The 21,810-nt window shown below is 49.4% G+C and overlaps 1 protein-coding gene across 2 annotated transcripts in view; it reads right to left on the bottom strand.

Annotated features, from left to right (window-relative positions):
• Positions 1–21,810, bottom strand: part of spen (split ends) — a 198,380-nt gene that overhangs the window by 22,999 nt on the left and 153,571 nt on the right. Inside the window, exons 3-10 of one of the 2 annotated variants that reach the window (XM_050168424.2) lie at positions 9,850–10,059; positions 8,955–9,356; positions 6,978–7,234; positions 6,214–6,325; positions 5,329–5,566; positions 4,165–4,566; positions 3,715–3,857; positions 309–500 (exon numbers count right to left, since the gene is read on the bottom strand). In XM_050168424.2, the coding sequence (XP_050024381.2) occupies positions 309–500; positions 3,715–3,857; positions 4,165–4,566; positions 5,329–5,566; positions 6,214–6,325; positions 6,978–7,234; positions 8,955–9,356; positions 9,850–10,059 (1,956 nt within the window). The remainder of the gene's footprint in view (positions 1–308; positions 501–3,714; positions 3,858–4,164; positions 4,567–5,328; positions 5,567–6,213; positions 6,326–6,977; positions 7,235–8,954; positions 9,357–9,849; positions 10,060–21,810) is intronic. The other variant, XM_050168426.3, reaches the window with a different exon arrangement.

Genomic DNA, 21,810 nt, shown 5'->3' with positions numbered 1-21,810 from the left:
TAGTGGAGAAAACATGTGGGGGCTGGTGAGTTTTGAGCAGCTTTCGACAATGAGCAATCTTGCTAACCCTGCTACAATGACTTCTACCAGCGTTTCCAAAACATGCACAATTCTTCTAGTCACACTAGTCACACAACATATTTTTTTGGTCAGTAGCACTATCAATAAACACCAAGAGCAAAAGAACAATTTCCCGGAGCCCATTCTAAATACCGTTTGAATACATGCCCATGGTAAAAAATCCGTTAAAGAGGCTTACGTCACTATTTGCAGCATGCCTGCGCTTCGTGAAAAGTAAACTTGCTCACCGGTGCCTCCGTTCACCAAACTCGTCATGGTAGACGCCACTGTCATAACGCCCTTGGAATGGTTGGCCTCGGCCTCTGCTGTTGTAGGTGCCTCCTCGCTGCAGGCCACGAAAGGGACCCCGCCCAGCTGAGCGCTGCTGGGCCTCGTACCGGCTGTAGCCACGACCATCAAAGGTTACCCCCCGGCTGTCCCTGCAAGTGAATGAGAGGAGTTCACAATCCAGGCTCAAGGTGGTCAACAAAATCAAATACTGTACAGTAAAGCTTCGTTAATTTGGCCCCCGTTAATTCGGAAATTCAGTTAATTCGGCCGCGCCGTCTGGTCCCGTCAAACATGTTCATAACCCTATGACACGAAACTCCCGTTTATTCGGGCATATTTGGTCATACTTCGGTTAATTCGGACAGTTCATGGAGCTCAGAGGCATGTGAGGCATATAGGATCGGGTGGCACTAGGGGGTGTTCAAATCGCACCGCCAGCAATGGCGTCTCCACTTAGTGTGCGCCAATCTCAAAAGCCATGCTTGCATGTGCTGGGAGTGCCGAAAGGCCGGAGATACGTCAAGGCCGCCATGTTTATTTTATTGCTACATAATAGACAAACATAGGTCTCACAAAGCATGGCGGCAATGACATACTTCTGGCTTTGCAGTCGCTTTTGGCGCTTGGCACTACCTCTGCATCGCTATGGTTATCAGCACGGTAGTTATCGGTCTATGCTAGCAACCCTAATCTATACATACATGTTTTTTCTTTCTTTGTATTGCTGTCCGCCATTTCCGACGTTGTCTTTTGCTCGTGCAGTTGTGTGGTTGCGGAGTTGTGCAATTTCTTTTTTCGTTGTCGTTTTTATCGTGTTTATCAGTTTGCATCAGATGCGTGTGCGAGGACAGCAGAACTTTTATTTGTGTGTGTTAAATGTTGTTTGTGCTTTTCTTTTTTCCATTTACACTTTCTTTTTTCTTGGCATTGTGCATGTACCCGTTGCTTCGTTGCCGCGCAAGCAGCGCCACCATGTGCTCCCGTGCCCCACCGAAGCGGGTGACGTATGAGGCGAAGGATTTGGCAGCGGAAGTAGAAATATTGAAAGCCGTGAAGGCAGGCGTGCCTCTGCAAGTCATAATGAGTAAATTCAACGTGAAGAGAAGCACGCTGAGCGCGTACGTGAAAAATGAAGCGGAGATTCTTCAGGCATATAACAGCGACAAGTTTGCTGACAACAGGAAGAGACTGCCAATGGCAGCGCACCCGAAACTTGAAGAAGCGTCGTTAAGATGGATTGCCGATTCGCACAACGCAAAGCTGCCTTTGAGTGGCCTCCTTATCTGTGAGCAGGCTGGAAAGTAGACTCTGAAGCTCAGCATCGAAGACTTCAAGGCATCAGAAGGTTGGATCGACCAATTCAAGAAAAGACACGGCCTGGTTTTCCAAAGCGTGTGCGGTGAGAAAGGGGCTGTGAACGAAGGCGTTGTCAAAGATTGGAGGGCCAGATTACCCACACGCCTAGCCCATTATGAGGCCTGCGACATTTTTAACGCAGATGAGACGGCCTCCATCTGCAAAGCCCTGCCAGATAAAACCATCACATTTAAGGAGGACCCTTGCGTTAGCAATAAACAAAGCACGGACAGAATAACAGTTTTGCTTGCTGCCAATATGACTGGCACGGAGCGGCTACCGCTATTGATAATCGGCAAAGCAGAAAAACCGAGATGCTTCAAAAGCATAAAGAAACCTCCCCTAGACTGTTGCTTGAATCGAAAGGCGTGGATGACCTCAGCGATATTGCAGGCACTCAGCGATATTACACGAACTGGACCGCCGCTTTTGTGCAAAATCACACAAAGCGCTAATTGTTCTAGACTGTAGTGCGCACAATAATATGTCGGGGCTGACAAACATACAGCTGCTTTTTTTGCCACCTAACACAATGGCTTCCCTGCAGCCTTTGGATCAGGAAATTATTCAGTATGTGAAAGGTCGATACAGAAGACAAGTGCTTGAGCGCATGTTGCTCTGTACGGAGGCAAAGAAAAAATATGATGTAACTCTGCTCAGTGCAGTGCACATGGTGGCGCATGTGTGGAGCAACACGCCGCCCGCAGTAATTGCTAACTGTTTCCGACACAGCGGCTTTGTTCGTGACGGTGATTCTTTGGAAGCCGGGACTGCGGATGTTAACCAAAACGCCGAGGAAGATGACAGTTGCTTCGACAGACTTCTGCCTCCAGACGTCCCGCTGGCTGAATACATCCACATCGATAGTGACGTTGCCATTGCCGGTCACCTCAACGACGACGAAATACTGGATGTACTAGGCGACGAAGAGCCCAACTATGATAGTGAAAATGTGTCCGTCATGGATGCGTGTGAAGTGCTGCACCGCACTGCTAAAGAGGCCGATGACGCCCTTAAAGTTTTGGAGGACATCTGTGTCATTTCTCCCGACAGTCTGCGCGGACTGCACCACCTACAAGCACTCCGAAAAATTGTGCTTTCAGCACAAATTTCTCGCGCGCAACAAGCAACAATAACCAGTTATTTCATGAAGTAAAGGTATGTTGATGTTTTAGGCATTTTTTGAGTTATTGTTGTCGAAACCTCGAAAATTCGACATTCGGTTAATTCGGACATTTACTCTGGTCCCATGAAATCCGAATTAATGGGGTTTTTACTGCACGAGAAAAAGGAAACCCACTCATATTCTCAGTCTTCCTTTCTATCTGTCATGCTCCATTTCCAATCTGGTCATTGTCATTGCAGTGACAACTGTTATGGTCTGTTCACAATGCTGGAAAATGATAGCATTGGAAGTAGGCGTCATAACACAGTCTTAATATGCAGACTGGTTCCCGACACGGCACACTTGGTATGGCTGCTGTCCACATCACAATCCCAAAAGAAAGACCTCGGAGATGACGCATTATAATTCTCATTATTCTTAATGTTGTCGTCGACGATGCACACCGTACGACACATGTTCAACAGCTTCGCACAGTGTGTGCAAATGTTTGTACAGCACGTGAAAAAGTTGCTTTCTTTTTTTGGCGGTTATGAGAATTGCATGCAGTGATGGCCATTGTGCACAGCACATGCTGCACATTTTCCTTTAGTTTTCATGTGCAGAGAGCATACCACATTCGGTAATTTCAACGCCAATGTTGATATGGCATTTGCCAGGCAGCCTTGTTTTTACAGTCTATTTTAATATACACTGCATTTGTAATCCATGTTTCCAGAAAGAGGGGAAGAAAAGGAACTGCAATAAAATTGAGTAAATACATAATCACTTTAGAAGGGTACTCCATCGATCTGAGCTTGACCTAATCTTTCTAATTTTTTAGGATTTCTTCCTCCAGGTTGCTATTCAGTGGTCGAAGAAAAGGGTAGGATAGAATGGCTAACCTTGGAAACCTCTCGTCACGTATCACGTCAAATTCCTGCCGGCGATCCCTCCTCTCCCAGGGCCGTTCACCTTGGAGCACTTGGCCAGACATTTCAATCTTGTCGAAGAAGGCTGTCTGACACTCACGACTAGCAAAATCAACCTGCAAAACAAGAAAACAAAAAGCGAGAATGAGAAGCTGTCAACATTCACACATTTCAAACTGTGTCGATGCATTTTGACAACAATTGCTGCCTGACAAAAGCATTTCGGCAAGACAAACAAAATGTTGAACACTGTTTAACTGTGGCTTGTTTACAGCCAAGCGACGAAAACGGAATCCAGCAAAAATGCTTTATCAGTCTTTCTCAAGCTAAGCAAGTTATTACACTACAGCCTACTTGTAATGAAATTCGTGAAAAGCAAAAAATGCGATCATTATAGCCGGCTATTGGTATGACGGGACCGACCTTAAGATTGGCTTCCAGGAACATAGGCACAGTATGTAGGAGACGCACCTGCAGCTTCTTGCCGCCCAGGACCCTGCCACGCATCTCTGCCACGGCATGCTGCGCACACTCCAGGCTGTCGAAGTAGACAAGGGCGTGGCCGCGCTCGCGGTCAATGGCAGCAAAGGAGACGGGCCCATAGCGGCCAAAGGTGCGGCTGAGGAACTTGTCCGAGACCAGGTCGGTGACCCCGTCTAGCCAGACGCACATGGTGGGCATGCTCTTGCCAAAGCCCAGCTTGATGCGGTTGGCGCCCAGGTTCTCGCCGTCTAGCTTGCGCATGGCCTTCACCACGCTCGCTATGTCCGCGTACTGGATGAAGGCGTACGACGACGCCGAGCCCTGCTTCTTGATGTCGATTTCCTGCAACGATGCACAGATTGCAGGGCGAGCTTTAGAAAACTCAATTTCAGAGCTCCTATACGCCACAAGCCTACTTCTTTTGCAACAGGGAAATGATGACATTACTGAATATTTCCAGTGCTCCTAAAGCCACACTAAAGAGAAATGCTCAATCTGTTTAAACTGATGAAAGCATACTTTTAATATTCTTATTTTCATTAATTTCACAGAAGAGGTCACAGGAAAGAGGAGAAAAAGAAGGTCAAACTTTCAATTCCCGAACTATGTGTCAGAACCCCAGCACGTGAATGTATAACTGTAACGTGACATCATGGATTTCAAAGTACTGTTTTCTCATTCTTGAGACATCGTGGCACAACAAAAGTTATCAAACTCTTCAAACTCATTTTTGGCCTCTTTAGAATAAACACAATGTAGTCCTTTTTCACAGATAGAAAAGTTAATTAGAGCTAAACTTAATTAACACAATAAATTAAACCATGATATCACAGCAAGCTGATGCGGGAACTTCAGGGCAGTGTCACTACCTGTCATTCATTCTGGAGTTTTTTATGGCATACCATGCCTCCTCTCACTGTAACAGTTTTGTTTGTTTTTTTAATTGTAGTTTACCGATACAGTTCAACTTATTTTTCTATTTAGTGTCCCTTTAAGAAAGAACAAGAAAAGCAAAGTGGTGAAGTGTCTAAACACTCATGCTTCGGATGGCATGTAGCACCCAAGAAAGAATGGCTGGAACAGATGTTTGGTAATGGCACTCACAATGATATCACCAAACTGGTCAAAGTGTTTCCTCAGTTCTGTGGTGGTGATGTCCTTCTCGAGGTTGCCGATGAAGAGAGTCCGCGTCGCCTTCGGGTGGTATTCATCCAGCTCTGCTTCGAGTGGCCTGAATTCGTTGTCCTCACCGTCCAGGCCCTCGTGCGATGTCACCTCGATCTTGCAGCCGAAGAATAATTTGTCCTTGGACACTTCCAGTGCCTTCTCCACATCCTCGGGCCTGCCAAAAAGCAAATGGTAGTTTTAGCGACTTCCCATATGTGATCCCCACATTACGTGCAGCCGTCATTGCGATATTACCTTACGTGTGTCTCATTTTCGTGTGTCAGGCAGACTCAAGGTGCTTTTCATGCTTTGAGCACTACAGTTACCCTAATATTTCGACACAAACGGATACAGTCAGCTCTTGTAAAGTTGTTATCGGGTGTAGTCTAGCTAGCAGATCCACAATATGCCCATGGTTTGTAAATATAAGAAAATTGGAACAAATGGACAATCTGTCAAGACCCTAAGCTTTGACGGAGACGAGAATGATTAAGCACTTGGCAAAGACATAAGACCTTGCCAAGGAAGAGGAAAGCCACACAGACAAGTGTAAACATAATAAAACAACTTGTCCAGTCCTTGACAAAAATACAATGCCTTGACCATGGCTTTCATGAAGGCAAGTAACCTTGTCACATTTGCACTTGACTGAGATATTCCTCTTGTTTTGATCCCTTTCGTTCCCTCAATTCAGGTTGCCATCTTCCAAGCACCTTTTGGCTTGTGTTGCATTTCATCTGCCCTCACTAAGTCCCATGAGGTATGCTTGCTGCTGAGACAGCATAGCTCAATGCACATCGGAGAGCCTGAAAGCATACTCACTTCTTGAAGCAGACCACAGCGTACCGCTCGGTACCTTGCCCAATGACCTTGACGACAGTAACCTTGCCATGTTTCTTGTATTCATGGAAGAGGCCGTCCTTTAAGCTTGTGTCTGGAACATAAACACCAAAACAGTGAGAAATCATGCCCCCTTTGAGATGTGCGCGCGAAAAGAAAGACACTGCAGTCATTATCAAGCTCCTCACTCAAAGGGCAGACACCGCTCTAACACTGCAGAGAAATGCACCAATCGATTTGGAGTAACCTGTCTTGGTCATGCTGGCCTATATTTACTGGCTCCACAGGTTTCTAGCGTATATCTGCATTTCAAGCCTGCCCCGAAAGATTGATGGTTAATACTGGAGAAATTAAGGTCAAATTTCCACTGTCTCTCTAAATTTCGAGACAGAAGCTCAGTGTCAGTACTTCACGATGACGTTATGGATTTCTAGACATCACAGCTTTCAAACGAGGAAAAGCTTTTGAAACTTGTTAAATTGAGTGTTTGGTTCTTTAAGAATGCAACATTATCCTATGTTACTGGAAAACAATTAACTTGATTAAGCAATTAACAAATCCATGACACCATGGTGTGCTAGTGTAGGAACTTCACGTTACTAGCTGTCTTTAGTTTTTCCACCTTTTTCCGGTTTATCAAGCACCCCTCACGCAAAAGTAGCTGCCCTGCTAAGGAACTAAGAAACACTTTGCATGGTTTCAACAGGGCTAGAAACAAGAGGGATCACCGAAGCCTGGAAACTGACCAGTGGATCTGACTGGTAGGTTCCGAACACAGATGCCGAGTGGCCGCTTGTCCTCCCTGTCGCCCAATGTGCTCCCGTCCAGGGAGTTGTTGTTTTGCAAGCAGTTGCCACTGCTACTGCTCCCATTGTTGGCGTTGGTGCTACTGGTGTTTGGTGTGGAGATGGTTGACTGCAAGAATGAACTCGATGATGGTGCTGTCACTGCGCTCGCTGGCCGCTCGCCGCGTGACGCCTTGGTGCTGCTGCTTGAATGGTGTCTGGAATGAGGCCACAAAAATATATATGTATATATATATATTCCAAGTTCACAATGACAAGTCCTTTGCAAAAATACACTCAACCGTCGATAAAATGAACAAAGATATAATGAAATACTGAATAGTGAGCTTTAAAAACAGCACGCCCAATGCCCCATGTCCTGCCTGTGTTCTTTTGTCTGCTTGGCGCTTTGCATCCCATTACTTTGGATGTCCACAACCTAGAACTCCCTATCGATGTTTGACTGTAGAGCTACAGTGACAATAAAAATTATCGCCAGGTGAGTTTGTATCAATTCATTTTTATAAGTTGTGTAAATGAAACACATACTTAAAAGGACACTGTGTGCCTGCTTTCATTTCATCTTTGCTTAAATTTTTGCAAGAAATATTTCCCATGGGAGACTTAAAAACTTTGGCAATAAGTTCAGACAACAATTCACTTACGACTACTACATCTTATGCCTATGCGCAAAAATTAAATTAACATTTATAAGTAGCTGCAACATATTAGTAACATCAGCGACACAGATATGATAGAAGGAAGTTTGGCCTTTGTTTGAGAGTTAGAAATAAAACTGTAGTGTGTTCCTCTGTTTGCTTGTTTGTGCCTTGTCAGCTGATATTTGTGACAGAGTGGCACACCATCATGAGAAACTTTAAGGTTATCTCAGCGCAGCTTGGCATGCGCTTGCAAAAAAAAAAAAAAAATCGCCCGAAAGGCGAAGCACCAATTGCGAGAGCAAATAAGTGGATAGCTGTGCGAAGTAAGGATAGTAGTTTTAGCGGCCACATAAACTTGTAAGCATTCATTTACTAACTAAATTAACAATGATAGAATGTGGAAGAGTGATTGAACCATGACACACAGACACAGTGCTGTCTTTGAGTGTCTGCTTCTTTTTACGTCCTTGTTCAGTTGTGCTTAACACAGTCTATCATAGATTGAAACCAGCTAGCCCGCCAACGTGTTTTAACTAAATTGACAAGCACGGTGTCATGCGCGCACAGGTAAACATGAACACATCTCGCTCCATGATCACGGCAACTCGCTGTAAAAATGCTGGGGTGAGGAATCGTGGCAGCAGCAAGCAAATTGACCTTCGTGGATCTGTCGCTTCAGCGCGAACGAAACGTCGAAAGCACAGCGCATACGAAGCTACCGGCACTACGCGCACTCTGCAAACATCGCAGATCACTTTGAAGATGAGGCCCGCGCGGACGCGCACTTTCAAGACACACGCTTTCAAGACACACGAGCACCGGCAACGCGTCCCTACGGCGTCCGCCAACCGCGTGCCCAACGGCGTAGTAGACGCCGTGTTTTCCACTCTGTACGGAGCGGTAGGCGAGGGGGACATCGAGGCACCCTAGCAGCCGCCGGAGAAGAACGCCCTTCCTACCTCGCCTGAACTACAGTGCCTAGAATACTTACCTGCCCCCTGCCTCATGCGCGACAGGAGAGGGCACGCTTCCGGCCCGCGTTCCTCGCTCGCACACGCGATATTGAACCGCGTTCGCCGGCTCACCCTCGCACTTTCACTCGCACATACAGCCTAGGGTGCGCGACGACGATTCTTTTTTTATTTTTTCACCCTTGCCCTTTATACGGAACATCACGGCGACGGCAGAAATGTGCCTGGAGTGTCCATATACTTGATATCGCAATAAAAAGTGCTAAACCCAATCCATGCGAAGTCCCAACACCACACAAACTTACGTGGGTGACTTGTTAGGTGAGAGAGAGCGACAGCTACTGTCGCTAGAGCTGGAGCGAATCTTAGAAGACGACGATCCTAGGCGGCTGCAGCTTGAACTCCGAGAGCTGGAGCGTGAGCGTGACTGAGACCTCGAACCGTGCTTGTTGTGACACCGCTGCTGCGTCTGTGACTGCAGCTGCGGCTGCTGCGGAGGTGAGGTGACTGTCGAGCTGACCGCCGAGCCTCGCCGTGAGGCGAGCCCGCCACGCGCCGCCGACGGCGAACCGCTGTCCTTTTCATCGGGGTAGGGTTCGCCCGCTGGACTCAAGCCGTAGCCGCCTTGGGGGTCGAAGTGGCTTGACTGCGGCAAGGGTGCTGGCTGCCGCGGTGATACGCCGTGACTCCGGAAGTGGCTTCCACTCCTGGCGGAAAAACAGGGCAAGCCAATGTCTAACAAGTTACTACTACCCCTGGGTAAAGCAACCCAATTCATTTCCTAGTCATTACATTAGAAAGCGATACTTTGTTTGTTAGAAATTTCTGCTCTGTAGATGATTTCTACTCACCTCTGAATGCAAATGTACAAATAGATTTGTCTGCTAAGGCGGCATTATGCTTAAGATTTGTGCCCCGCTAGTTCACGGGTTTCATGCGTATCAAAAGTATTGTGCACGAAAGACACAACAGACGCAGAAGAGTGCACTCTAGTCTTCAGCGAATGTACCACTTCATACCTGTTACCATTCACACAGCATCTTATTTGGCTTTTCTACGTGCAATGTTCCATTATGCACACAGAGAATAAACATTTTTATTAGATATCTTCAAATGTGTCTCTAGGGTGGAGCCCCTAGTCCAGGCCACCACGCGAGCCAGGCATTCGACTACCACAATAAAGAATGTCCCAGCACTCACCCGTACTGTCCAGGTAAGATGGAGGAGGCCTGGCACCTGTCCGTCCCGTCCTGGTAGGCAGATGTATTGGAGGCCGCCGAGCGCGCGTATCGATCTCTCGAGCGGCCCCTGCTTTGGTAGCTGTCCTCGTCGTGGTAGCCCGTTGTTCGCCGCACGTACGGGTCTCGGTCACCCGTACGATCGTAATAGTAGCCCCGCTCATCAACAAACCTGAAGAGGAACGAGGGTCGTTCTTACTACACATGTGGAAGGGTACGTACATGCACTGAAATTGCCGTACGCATGCGAATGAAGCCACATTACTTCGAAAGAAAAAAGAAAAATTTTCACACTTCTTTGATAATTGCAAAAGAGGATTAGACACCCAGTTTGCCTTTAACGGCAGACTTCTGTGATTCTTGCAGGCCGCACTTTAACCTCGTGCACACAAGTGATGGCTGCCATGCTTCTATGTGAAATAGCCGAAAAATACACTGATCATCTCTAATGCGCAGCACCATGCACTTTTAGACTGCAAGGAAATTCTAACTCTTTCACTGCAGCCATAATTCACACAGTTCTGTCCCAATCATATGTAAAATGTATAACAAGTATCACAAGATGGCTAAATTACAAACGTGCGAGGGGGAAAAAAAAGAAGGTTGGCAGGAATGTATGTTCTTGCTATGGGTTTCTATTGGGCCATTGACGATGGATGGTGTTCAAATTAAAGGTGCATGCACCTTGGGCATTGTACTGTGAGCAGCCAGGTATCATTAACATGCTACAGGTGGTGACGTGGAAGCTGCTAGCATCCACGTCAGATGCTGCAACAAAGCAAGCCTTATACTTTGGAAGCTATAACAATGAATGACCCAAGGGTTATCTCAACAGAGGCTGAACAAGAAAAGCCTCAGGTGGATGCCAATGTTGCGAGAAGGGACTTTTTTCCAAAGACAAATCCACTGACGTTCAGCCACTGTTCATCACCTCAAGTCTCCATGTTCCTGCAAACCTCTGTCTGGTTTCGATTTCAAAGACCTATGTTGCACTCAACACTAAGTTCAACATACCACACTACAACTTTACATAGGATGCTTGTTTGTGAATTGCGAGTGCCACAAGCACAAACAGGCCCAGTAAACTGAGCACAATGTGACCAGGGTGGAGCCCTGACTGAAGTAGCCAGGCATAGTAGCATCTGCACTTACACCACCACCTCCTTCTCATCCTCTCTCACCACCCAGCCTGACAATTATGATCAATGACAACGTACTTATCACTCCTGTGGTGGCTGCATGAAACATTTCTGCACGCTTTTATTTACTTTTGCTTCCCCATCATGCTGAGCAGCAGCCCATGCGAAATGACAGTAGTGAAAAGAAATGACACCTCGCTTGTGCAACAACAATAAAAGCCCCAACAGAAAGTCAGCGTCTGTCATCATTTTCTCACGCCGTTAATAGGCAGGTTGCGCACGTAGTTCCCGCGCCTACTAGGGCGCCCCTCGCGGCGGCGAGCGCGGAACCGGCAGGATACGACCGGCTCGCTTGCGTTCGGAAAGCCTGTATGTGCACTGTTTCGCGCGTAGCTGTTGCCTTTTCTGAGCAATGCCGAAGTGCAACCCGAGCTGTTGAGTAGTGGGCTGCAAGAGCACGTACACCAACTCACGAGGAACAAAGTTTTACAGGTTTCCAAGCCGACCATATGAACCAGAACGGCGTCAACACTGGATAGCGCTCGTCCGACGGCATAAGCTGTTTTATGTTCCGGCGTTATGCCAAGTGCGTTATAACGCTGAATTCTTTGCTTTTACAGCAATGATGGCAGCAACGGGACACCTGCAGTCAGTGGCGTAGCTAGGTCGTCTGGCATCCGGGGCCCATAGGTCTTCTGTCCCCTCCCCATCCCCCGGGTTTATTCGAGGAAGGCGAGGATATCAACAATTTCCGCGTGTCTCTAGACGTTCCCCCTTTGCTACGTCACTGCCTGCAGTGCGTACCAGGATATGCAGCAAACAAAGTAGTTTGTTCCCACACTATACCGCAGTAAAGCTGTGGAACTCTTTCCCAATCCTCTCCCATTCAAACAGCGCTAGGGCTTGCTGAGAGATTTAAGGAGGGGTTGCAGCCGGCTGAGCTGGCATACACCCTTTTGCGCCCAGCATATCAACGAAGGGGCAGATGAGATCACCAAAATTTTTGACAACGTGGTTTATTGGAACCTCCTTTGCACGCACTGAAAAATCGCAACATAATAGTATCGCACTTCCAGTAACTTGGGCGAAAATATTTTCCCAGCGTAGTCTAACAACGGGTAATTTCATCCCCTTTTTTTGTGTTTGGGGAGGGCAACGTTAGAATAACTCTGGTAGGTCTTACGAGTCGTTCGTACGCCCCACGTTCTTGGATGAGATGTTTTGGATTCGTATTTGCCGTCCTGTAGGTACTGGGAAACTACCGCGGCGTCCTTGCACTTCCCTGCGATGCCAGCACGGCAATCGCAGCTCCCCGCTAGGATTTGTCTGCTGTCGCCGATCTTCAAGAATCAATGTCGCCTGTAATTTCATGCGTCCACACCATAGATAACGAAGTAACTTAAGCTGAGCTTCACGCATCTCGCTGGTGCATTATTTTTCGTTTGCGGAATAAACCTAGCAGTCACTTCCGATCAGTGCGAGTTCAGCACTTCGCTCACGCCGTAGACGTGCCCCACTTCAAATAGACGACTTCCTTTCTCTAAATTCTTTTTCCTAAAAAAGCTATGAAGATCTTGTAATTCCCGAAACCCGGTTAAAATTAATATCGGCACGCTGTTTCGCGCCATCACTACCGTTTGACAGGGCGCCAAACAAGCAGCGCGGGCTGCTGACGCCGTGAGTAATCCTACCACATTCGCGCAACTATTCGTCAGATGGCGCTAGGGGTCGGAAAGACAGGGCGCCGCCTAGCACTTGCAACGTGCCCATAATGAACCAGAACAGTACGCTCGACCAGCTCACTATTCACCGAAACACAATAAGGATATAATTTTATTATTGTAACTAACTTCTCGTTCGTCACCTCTCATAATAAGAAAGAAATTGTAGACACGGTGCAGGCTATTGTGACCACAGTGTCGCCGGCGCGGCGCGTTCGGGCACCAACGCAAGCACTGCGCAGCCGATTACGTGCCGTCAATAACCCCCCCCGTCCTCTCTCCGAAGGCGCCGTAGGGGTTTTCGAGCGGTGCTGCACCCCACAAGGAACGGGTGGAAGGCGACGGGGCGCGCTGCTGTTTACGAACGGTTGCCGGGGCGACGACTCTCGTACACGACGGCGCCGGTCCCGTCCTCGGTCGATGCGGCCCAGGCGTGGTCGGCGGAGCCCCAAGGTCCCCCATACTTGTAACGGCTTGCTGCCTGCGCCGCCGCTACGGAAGACGGCGACACTGTGTGACGGGGCGCGTGTTCAATCTCGGGGTTAGTTCACGTACGAGAGTCGGCACTTGACACAGCAAAACACGGGTGTAACGCGTACCCAACCACGTGCCAGTCCAGCGAACTGAAACTTATAAGACGCGTCAGCTAACCAGAAAAGAGGACCAGAAGAAGGGCTTACGTCCGACTGTGATCACCCTCAGTGCGACGGCGAATAAAAGGAAACTTAACGGAGGGATTGGTGACGGACAATGGGCGAGCCCTCCTTTATACTCCGGAACGCGCAGTCGGTTCTCGTTACTTATTTGGCTGATACGAAACCCAGCCTTACATGCTCCGCAGAGTGCTTGTGAGTTGAAATCAAGAGGAAAACGTGAAGTTTTCGATAAGTCATGCCAGCCAGACACACAACCTTTCCGAAATGGGCCGGACGGGTTCGAACGGCGAACCCACAAATCAGGCGCGTTCGAAATAACGGCACACCGTGAGCCGCAACTGTGAATGACAGGCGCAACGAAACGGAAAGTTCTGGATTGTCTCGGAATCTGCCCTATTCGTTATATTTATGAAGGCGGTGGTGCAATGGCTGCAATACTTCGAAAAAAAAAAAAACAGCTCCGGACAGTTGCTGTTCGCGTTTCTTACTTTATTTGCGCCCATACGACGGTGGCCCTTGCACAGCACCCCGTGCGACGCCCAGCTCTGAGCACATACGCGCCAGACACACAACTATCGCAGCCACTGACGCGTCGCGAGAAGTGAACGCGCCGTGGGCGGGCTCGCAGACGACACTAATGGCCACGCTGCGGTGTCGGGGCCGACACGTCGCGAAGATGAGCTGCAGGCCACGGGGCTGGCTCTGACGTCCGCGGGATTTTTTTCTTCTTTTTTTTACGGCGACGGGGCGTCGCACGGGCTGCGCCTTGTCAGTACCAGATGCTCGCTCAAAGCAGGCGGCGAGCGAGGTCGCTGTTCTACAGAAAATAAAGAAGTGGACACAGAACATTCGCACAGGGGTGAAATTTCGGGGTGGCGACGCTGAGTCATAGTCGGACGACTCGACTTGATTTAGAATTCCGTGCGTGCAGTCGCGCGCAGGTTTAATGAAATGGTTAAGGGAGCGGAGAAAATAGCGCGAGAGAGAACGCGAAACGAACTTGTAACGGAAGGTGACGTCACTTTCTCTAACATATAGTTACTTTGTAGTTTGGATATAAGGAAGCCCCAGGTACCGAAAAGGGGACATGATGCGACAGCGTTCAAGGAACCACACCCCTATTTTCTCTATTAAGCTGTTTACAATACAGGCGCTGGAAGTGATGCTACCTCGCTGCACACTATCTTACGCTGCACTGGTGAGACTGCCCACTTGACCGATGAAGATCTAAACGACGGGTGGTTCCGCACGTTTATATCCTATTTTTTTTTTCCACTACGTGCTTTAAGGCAGTTGACCTCCATTCAGAGAGAGAGAGAAAGAAAGAAGATGCCGAGTTAGAGAAATCACACAACACTACAAACTAGTGAGGTGCGAATTTCCGCCACCACACCTGAAAATTAACAAAAGATAGGTGGTCGCCTGGCGACAGCTGCAGACGAGAACGTTTCTAAATCCGGTGATCTTGCATCACTGTTACCCAGAGCTTTATTCGCCAAACCAACGTAAATTTTGTGAGACCAAGGCAACCCTGGAACACATGTTATGGGAGTGCGAGCAAGCGGGGGTCCCAGACGGGTACACGGCCTCGAACCGAACACGCTGCTCAGCTCCGCCCTCGAAGACTAAAACTCTGGGCCGTTCAGCTGGCCGAGGAAGCCGCCAGAGCTCAAGGGCTCGTGGCGGACGCCTAGGCGGGGGTATTCGCCCGATCCCCGAATAATCTCGCCGGCCCTTTCAATAAGGTTATTCCTCTTCACAACAAGGTATAAAAAAACAGCACGCGCCAATGATTTATACCGCCGCCGCTGCTACCTCGGATGCCTCGATGCCAGCTATCAAATCGCGATATCAAAGCACGCCCGCTACCAAGCTACCGGTGTGGCGCCGTCACCAACGACGGAAGGGGGTGGAGGGCGTCACGCGAAACGCGGTCACCCGCATCTCAAGGGCGCACGCCACGGAAGTGCGAAGGCGCCGAGCCTCGCCAGCCGGAGGACTTCGCGGCGCGCGAGTGCAGCGGCGCTTAATCAAACCGCCGCACGGCCGCCGCGCGAGAAAACAAGAACGCGCGCGCAGGACGCGCGTCGTTTACACACGCGAAGCGAAATCGCGACTCTGAGAGCGGGAGCGCGGAGCGCGCTTCGGGGGCGTTGTCGCCCCGAGGCGGGCAGCGCGGCGCTAATGAAAGCGCAGCCACGAGACGTCCAAGGCGACAAGGACCCAGATTGCACTGCGCGTGAATCACGCTTCGCGACGCTGTGCCAACCACGTAGGCACACACACGCACCGCACTGCCAGGAGGCGATATGTACGTACAGCGCCGGACGCAGCGTAACTGCGCGATGCGACAACGGATAGTCCCGCACGGAGGTCGGCAACCTCCCGCTGGATTGCAACCTCCCGCTACTCAAATCGGAAGGACAACGCCCACGTTTCTGCAACAGCGCTGCCCTCGAGCTAAGGCTAGAAACGCAGTTCGCGAGTCGCTTTCGGCGTCGAAGGTTCCCCGAAACCATTTGCGTCGCTTCAACGGCGGTCCAGGTTTGCTCGACAATCGAACGCCTCTTCGATCTGTCGTCCCGAACATGCCGCAGGCACAGATTTCAACCAATGGGCGTTGGCGTATGCGCAGTCCGTCTCATGCAGTCTGGGACAACAAATCGACGATATTGACCTCACCGCCACGACAACTTGACAATGTTATCGCGTACAAGTGTCTACATACGCAGCAACGCTTTGACATTGTTAGCTCCAGCATGGCCTCTGAGACTGGGCAAAAAAATTATTTTTTTGAACCTCAAAGGTCCTCAGACGGGACTTCAGGCGGGACTAGAAGGAAGAGACCATGGCGCTGCGATCAGTTCAGCTACTACGTGAATAATGGGCACTACATGTATCTGTCTTAACATCTATTGCTTCAGACGTTCTCGTGGCATTATCAGACCCGCTTCTTTATCTTTCTAAGTTTTCGAGCAACCGCTGTTTTTCGAGCAGCAGCAGAAACGCAATAAGTCTGCGCATACGCATAATCATCGCGAATTATTGCATTCATAACGCAATATTTTGTATAAAGCGATCGGTTTTGCGAAGTTCACGAAGCCGCTTGAAGACACAATCACGAAGGTTACAAGTAAATCCATAATTCTCCATGATGACTGAACCCCGGCCTCCGAGATCGAGCGCCGCCCAATCTCGGAGGCCGTGGCCGAATCGCTATATTTGCAACTCCCGTAGACACTAGCACCCGAGTTGCCCCTTCGTGCGAAACTGCCGCTGGCTCCGGGCCATACTGCATACCGCCCGACGTCCTGCTGAGACAAATGTAATGAAAAGGGAACTGCAGTAGATGCAGCGAATTGGAATCCCCACCACAGACAGCGCTGCAGTCTAGCGAGGGAGGGGGCACCTATCCGAGTGCTTCAAAGGTGGCCCGCGGTAATTATATTGCCACGAAAGTGTGAAAGCAATTCACAAGCGGGGCAACATACGGAGTGCGCGCTCGCGCTCTAGGGCATAAAACGGGAGGCCGCCGCTGCCGCTCTAACGCAGTACGTGTCCCTGAGGAAAACCGTTGGAGTGTGCTTCACGATGGCGGTGGTGGCACTTGCACACGCAGGCACACGCAGGCACACGCAGGCACGCACACACACGCACGCACACACACGCACGCACACACACGCACACACACGCACGCACGCGCACACACACACACACGCAAGCAAGCAAGCAAGCCTTCGAAGGTCACTTCGGTGTTCGCGAAAGCCGCCGTTAATTCGCGCTTGCCTCGCAGGCGGAAAGCGCAGTAAGACGCAATCGCACAAGGACACCCGTGCGCACTCGCCGGCGCTCAAGGGGGAAACACCTCCGCGCGATTATTGTTTTGCATGCACGAGAAAAGAAAAAAAAAGAAAAGGCGCGAGCACGCCAAGATATGCAAATAGAGTCCGCGCGTCATGAAGCCACATAAAACACGCCGACGAAGAGATACAACACGACGGAGAAGATTGCGTGCCCATTTAAGGCAACTTTCGCTCGTCGCTACGGACAAGCTGCTGACACAAGGTGACGGAAAAGGCAGTCGCCGCGAAGCGAGACGACGACGGAGAAACAGCAGACCGCGTGCGGAACACGCACTTCGCGCGTTGTCATGTGCCAAGGACGCAACTCGATACAACAGATGGAGAGAGAGCTAAAATGAGAGGTTTAGTCCTGCCGTATTACCACACTGAAGTACTATAGCGCCAAACAGACGACACAAGAAGAAGAGACACGGAAAGCGCTCGTCCGTGTCTCTTCTTGTGTCGTCTGTTTGGCGCTATAGTACTTCAGTAATATGCACCAACTAGCACAACAAAAAGTTCTATTACCACACGACTCGTTCGATAAAACGGCGCATTTTTTTTCTTTTTTTTATAGAACTGACGTTTGTCTCTACGGGTATAGACAATCTGTGTGTTTGTAAACAAAGGTTATATAATGCAACGCGAGAGAGTGCGTAAACACGTTTTTTTTTCTTTCGTTCTTCGCAGCATTGAACAGCAACCTTTCGCCGAATGACCTTTCAAGACGGCCAGGTGCATTCGTTTTGCCCTCCGCTAAGCTTTGCGACATTGAAAGTTTATCTTGTTCTCTTTCTCTCTTTTTCCCCAGCATGCAATGCGACTGCAGCGACGCCGCAACTCCGTGACGTCACGCCTGCCTTATGCGCTCTAGTGCCATTCGCGACTACACACCTATATTCTTTTTAATTCTTCGTCGCTACTGCCCAGTGCTGTAGGCATTACCGAAAAAAAAGAAAGTGAGTTAACGAAATAGGTCACCCGTTGCGATCAAATAAAAGGAACGCGTTACCGTTAAAAAAAAAAAAGGAACGAAAGAAGGTTATGCACGTTATTTAGTCGTTACTCCAGAGAGAGCGAGAGAGAGAACTAGCATGCGCCCTATGCAGACGGCCTCCTCGTTCCAGGAATCCGCGGGTCATGGCCATCTCCCGTGCCCGTTAGATCAGCCTGCGCTCCGTGCTCAAGAATTTTACACAGTGGGGGACCCCGAAGAATAATTCTACAAAGGTCATATTTTACATACAGCTAGTTACGAGCGAGAGAACCGGAGTGAGAAAACAAACGCTGTCCGCCCCCCTTTTCTCCAGCACTGGAGCACAATTAGCGATCAAAAATTTCCCCCTTGGCGGCTCCAGAAGCACTGCCTCGCTATTCTACGCAATCAGCAACCGGTCCGTACGCTCCAATGCAGCTAGTCACTGAATCCGAGCGCTTCCGTAAGGAACCGCCTTTCCGCCGGTGAAATTCACCCCGGTCCCCGGCAGTTGTTAATTCGCGGGTCGTTCACCGCCGCGATCGCGCCGGGATCGCGTCGCATCCCGCTGCGCGCTTTGCGCCAACGCAAAAACCAAAACTACGCAGGGGAGGAAAAAAAGAAGAAAGCGGCCAGAATGCAGATACGTAAGGATGGACGCCGGGAAGGAGAGGAGGCGGTGGTGGCAGAAGGAAGAAGCGATGGGGGTTTCCGGAAAACAGCCGCGGGCGCTGCGATGACACGGGACGGACGGAGGAACCACGGCCTCGTGATCCGACGACCGGCAGCGCGTGTGTTCCCCCCGCCGCCGCACGAGGTGCGGACGGACGGACGCACTGCGACGAAATCCATCCACACGCGTCGCATCCGCACCGGGGCTTCCGGAGTACGGGCTGCTTGCATGCAGCCACGCTTCTCGACGCGGGCGTCACAGAGCCCGCGACGGGGGCGACGCGGCAGTGTGTGTGTACACACACAGGCCAGAGGAGACAACCGTTGCGACAGCGCCGACCTCGCAAAGAAGGCTCGTGTCGAGAAAAAAAAAAATCTTAGCGAGAGGGAGAGAGAGTGTAGGTGCGTTTGGGGAGAGTGAGGGACCTCCTTTGAAGAAACGCTACGTATAACAAGAAAGATTACCTCAAACTGAAAAAACGAGGTAGGTTAACGAGGAACGTTACGTGAACAGTTCGACGCGAATACTGTATGGCCAGGTAAAATGAATGGGGGTCACTGACCGCGCAGGTATACCTACAGCTAAATGCGTACAGCTAAATGTAAAGCACTTTTGCGGCGTAGCTTGACGCGCTTGCTGCGCTGTCGAGCTACTCGAAGCGACTATGGCCCTGCAGCTTCCCGACTTAGGCGTTCTTGCCTTTCGCATTCAGTGGAATGCCGGCACCGCGTCCGCGATTCGAACCCGCGACCTCGTGCTCAGCAGCAGCACGCCATTAACCACTGTCTCTCGGCGGCGGGTATTATTATTATTATTATTATTATTGCCGTCATTATTTGTTTTTGTAAAGATATATACACTTGACGGGAAAGATAAAGCGCGAAGAGCAGGCTGGAAACTGCCACTGGAAGGGGCACAACGCCTGCTCTACAGAAAGGACGAGAAGACCGAAACGTACAAGATGGAAAGAAGAGGAGGAAAGGGCGAGATGACAAATCTCAAAGAATAAAGCAGAACACCACACACACAGACACATTACACACATTACAGATCACAATACAGGCAAGTAAAGATGCACTAATGACAACACGCGTGGAAACGTCTCCGCATCTCCACCAACTCGCAATTATTTCACGCTTGTCACGAAATCTGCACAACTAAAGCACTAATCAGCAATTTGTGCCGAGAGAGAGAGAAACGAAAAAGAAAATAACATACAGCTAAAAGAGAACGTGAGAAAGGGGCGCATCGGTCAAAGGGCTCTCAGAGCAGCATCCGGGCGCGTATCTATAGAGATACAGAAAGCGTTTCTTTTTCTTTTCTTTTTTGCCTTCACTTAAAATTTCAATCTTCAAGAAAAACTTGTGCGGAGGCTTCCAAAGTGATTTCCCTGGGAAATAAGTGCTCTATGAGTATTTTACGACACTCAACAAGACACTATTCCCACCCCCACCCCCACGACCATAACTCACAACACTCACTACACGCCCTCCGCGCAGCGGGAACTATACGCTAGTCGGTCATTTGAATGTAGTTGGCGTTTCTTTTCTTTTATCCGTATATTTTCTAGACACGCAGGGACGATGTGAATAGCATCGTCCTTTTAGACGAGGCAAATAACGTCAGAATGAGGCGCTCGGGGTCGTGCACGTCAAACTTAGCAAGCGCCCTAAGCATTCCTACGGTCTCGCCTAAATGCCTCGTTTCGTCCAACATGCGAAAGCAGCCAATGGAACGCTTTCAGGCTGTAAATGTCGCACGAGCACGAAGTGGAACTCATACATTATGCGCGACAATTTTATTATTATTTTACAATCCGATTCCTTTGGCTCGTTTTGTATGCGTGCCGTTGACCTGGAGTTCACTTATTGCATAATTATCATCGCATTAAATATGCATGCATCATCATTCATTAGCATTATTTCATAAATATTGATGTGCGGGAATCCGGAGCCCCGGGAATATAACTACTTTATAGATACGCAGTAAAATGGCCACACTGTCGTTGACGGGAATGGGCCAAGCCTCATCTATGCTCCGTTTCATACATCAGGTGCAACGTTGTGGAGGCTGGAAATACTTTTTGCAGGGGCTGGGTTCGCACTTAGAAACAGTTCGGTGTCTTTTGACCGTTTTTTGTGAAAATGTTCTTCATATAAGGTCAGTTCTGAACGAAAATAGAAATTTACCCTTAGAAACGAACAAATCATGCGCTCATTCTGCTGCTAACTCGGTTTTTTTTTATATATATATATACCAATTTGCTTTTCGTTCTTTTATATTTGCAGCCCGTCACGGCAGCCTCACGTGCATGCTCGCGCGAGCAAACGCCGCTGGCGCGCAGTGAAATATAGAGGGAACGCGCGGAGTGATACAATTTGGAGACCGCACTACTTGCGTAGCTTCCACAGCGTTGCACCTGATGTATGAAACGGACTATAGCTGTTCCTACAAGCAGCCGTAGGCGTGTCGCTCGGTGCCCCCACCACAGCCCTATAGACGACCGCACGCCAAGTTTCATCCTAGACGCCAGCGCTCGTTTCTCCCCTGGCGGAACGATTTCATCTCCAACGGGTGTAGGTTTCCGCCGCCGCTTCCCTCGGTCGCGCCCGCGTTCAGTTCGCGCTGCGCGCGAAACGTCTCTTGTTTGCGACGGCGCCTCTTCGGATGACCGGAAATTATTATTGTGTTGTTAACTGTCACGACAGCAATGTAAACACGAAAGGGTTGATGCCACCAGTGAAATTCTGCCGATTCACAAGAAAATGGTACGAAATAAGCAGACGACACACATGGATTACTGCGGTCGCCGAGCGAAGTAAACAACTGGAAAACGAAGCGAGCTCGTTCATTGATCACTCCTGAGTGTATGACGGTTTTTATATGTAACCCACATGAATTTAATAATTACTCGGT

Source organism: Dermacentor andersoni, chromosome 3 (assembly GCF_023375885.2).
Source record: "Dermacentor andersoni chromosome 3, qqDerAnde1_hic_scaffold, whole genome shotgun sequence".
Taxonomy (NCBI): domain Eukaryota; kingdom Metazoa; phylum Arthropoda; class Arachnida; order Ixodida; family Ixodidae; genus Dermacentor; species Dermacentor andersoni.
The sequence above is the reverse complement of the archived record's forward strand: the minus strand, read 5'-3'. Positions and strand labels throughout refer to the sequence as shown.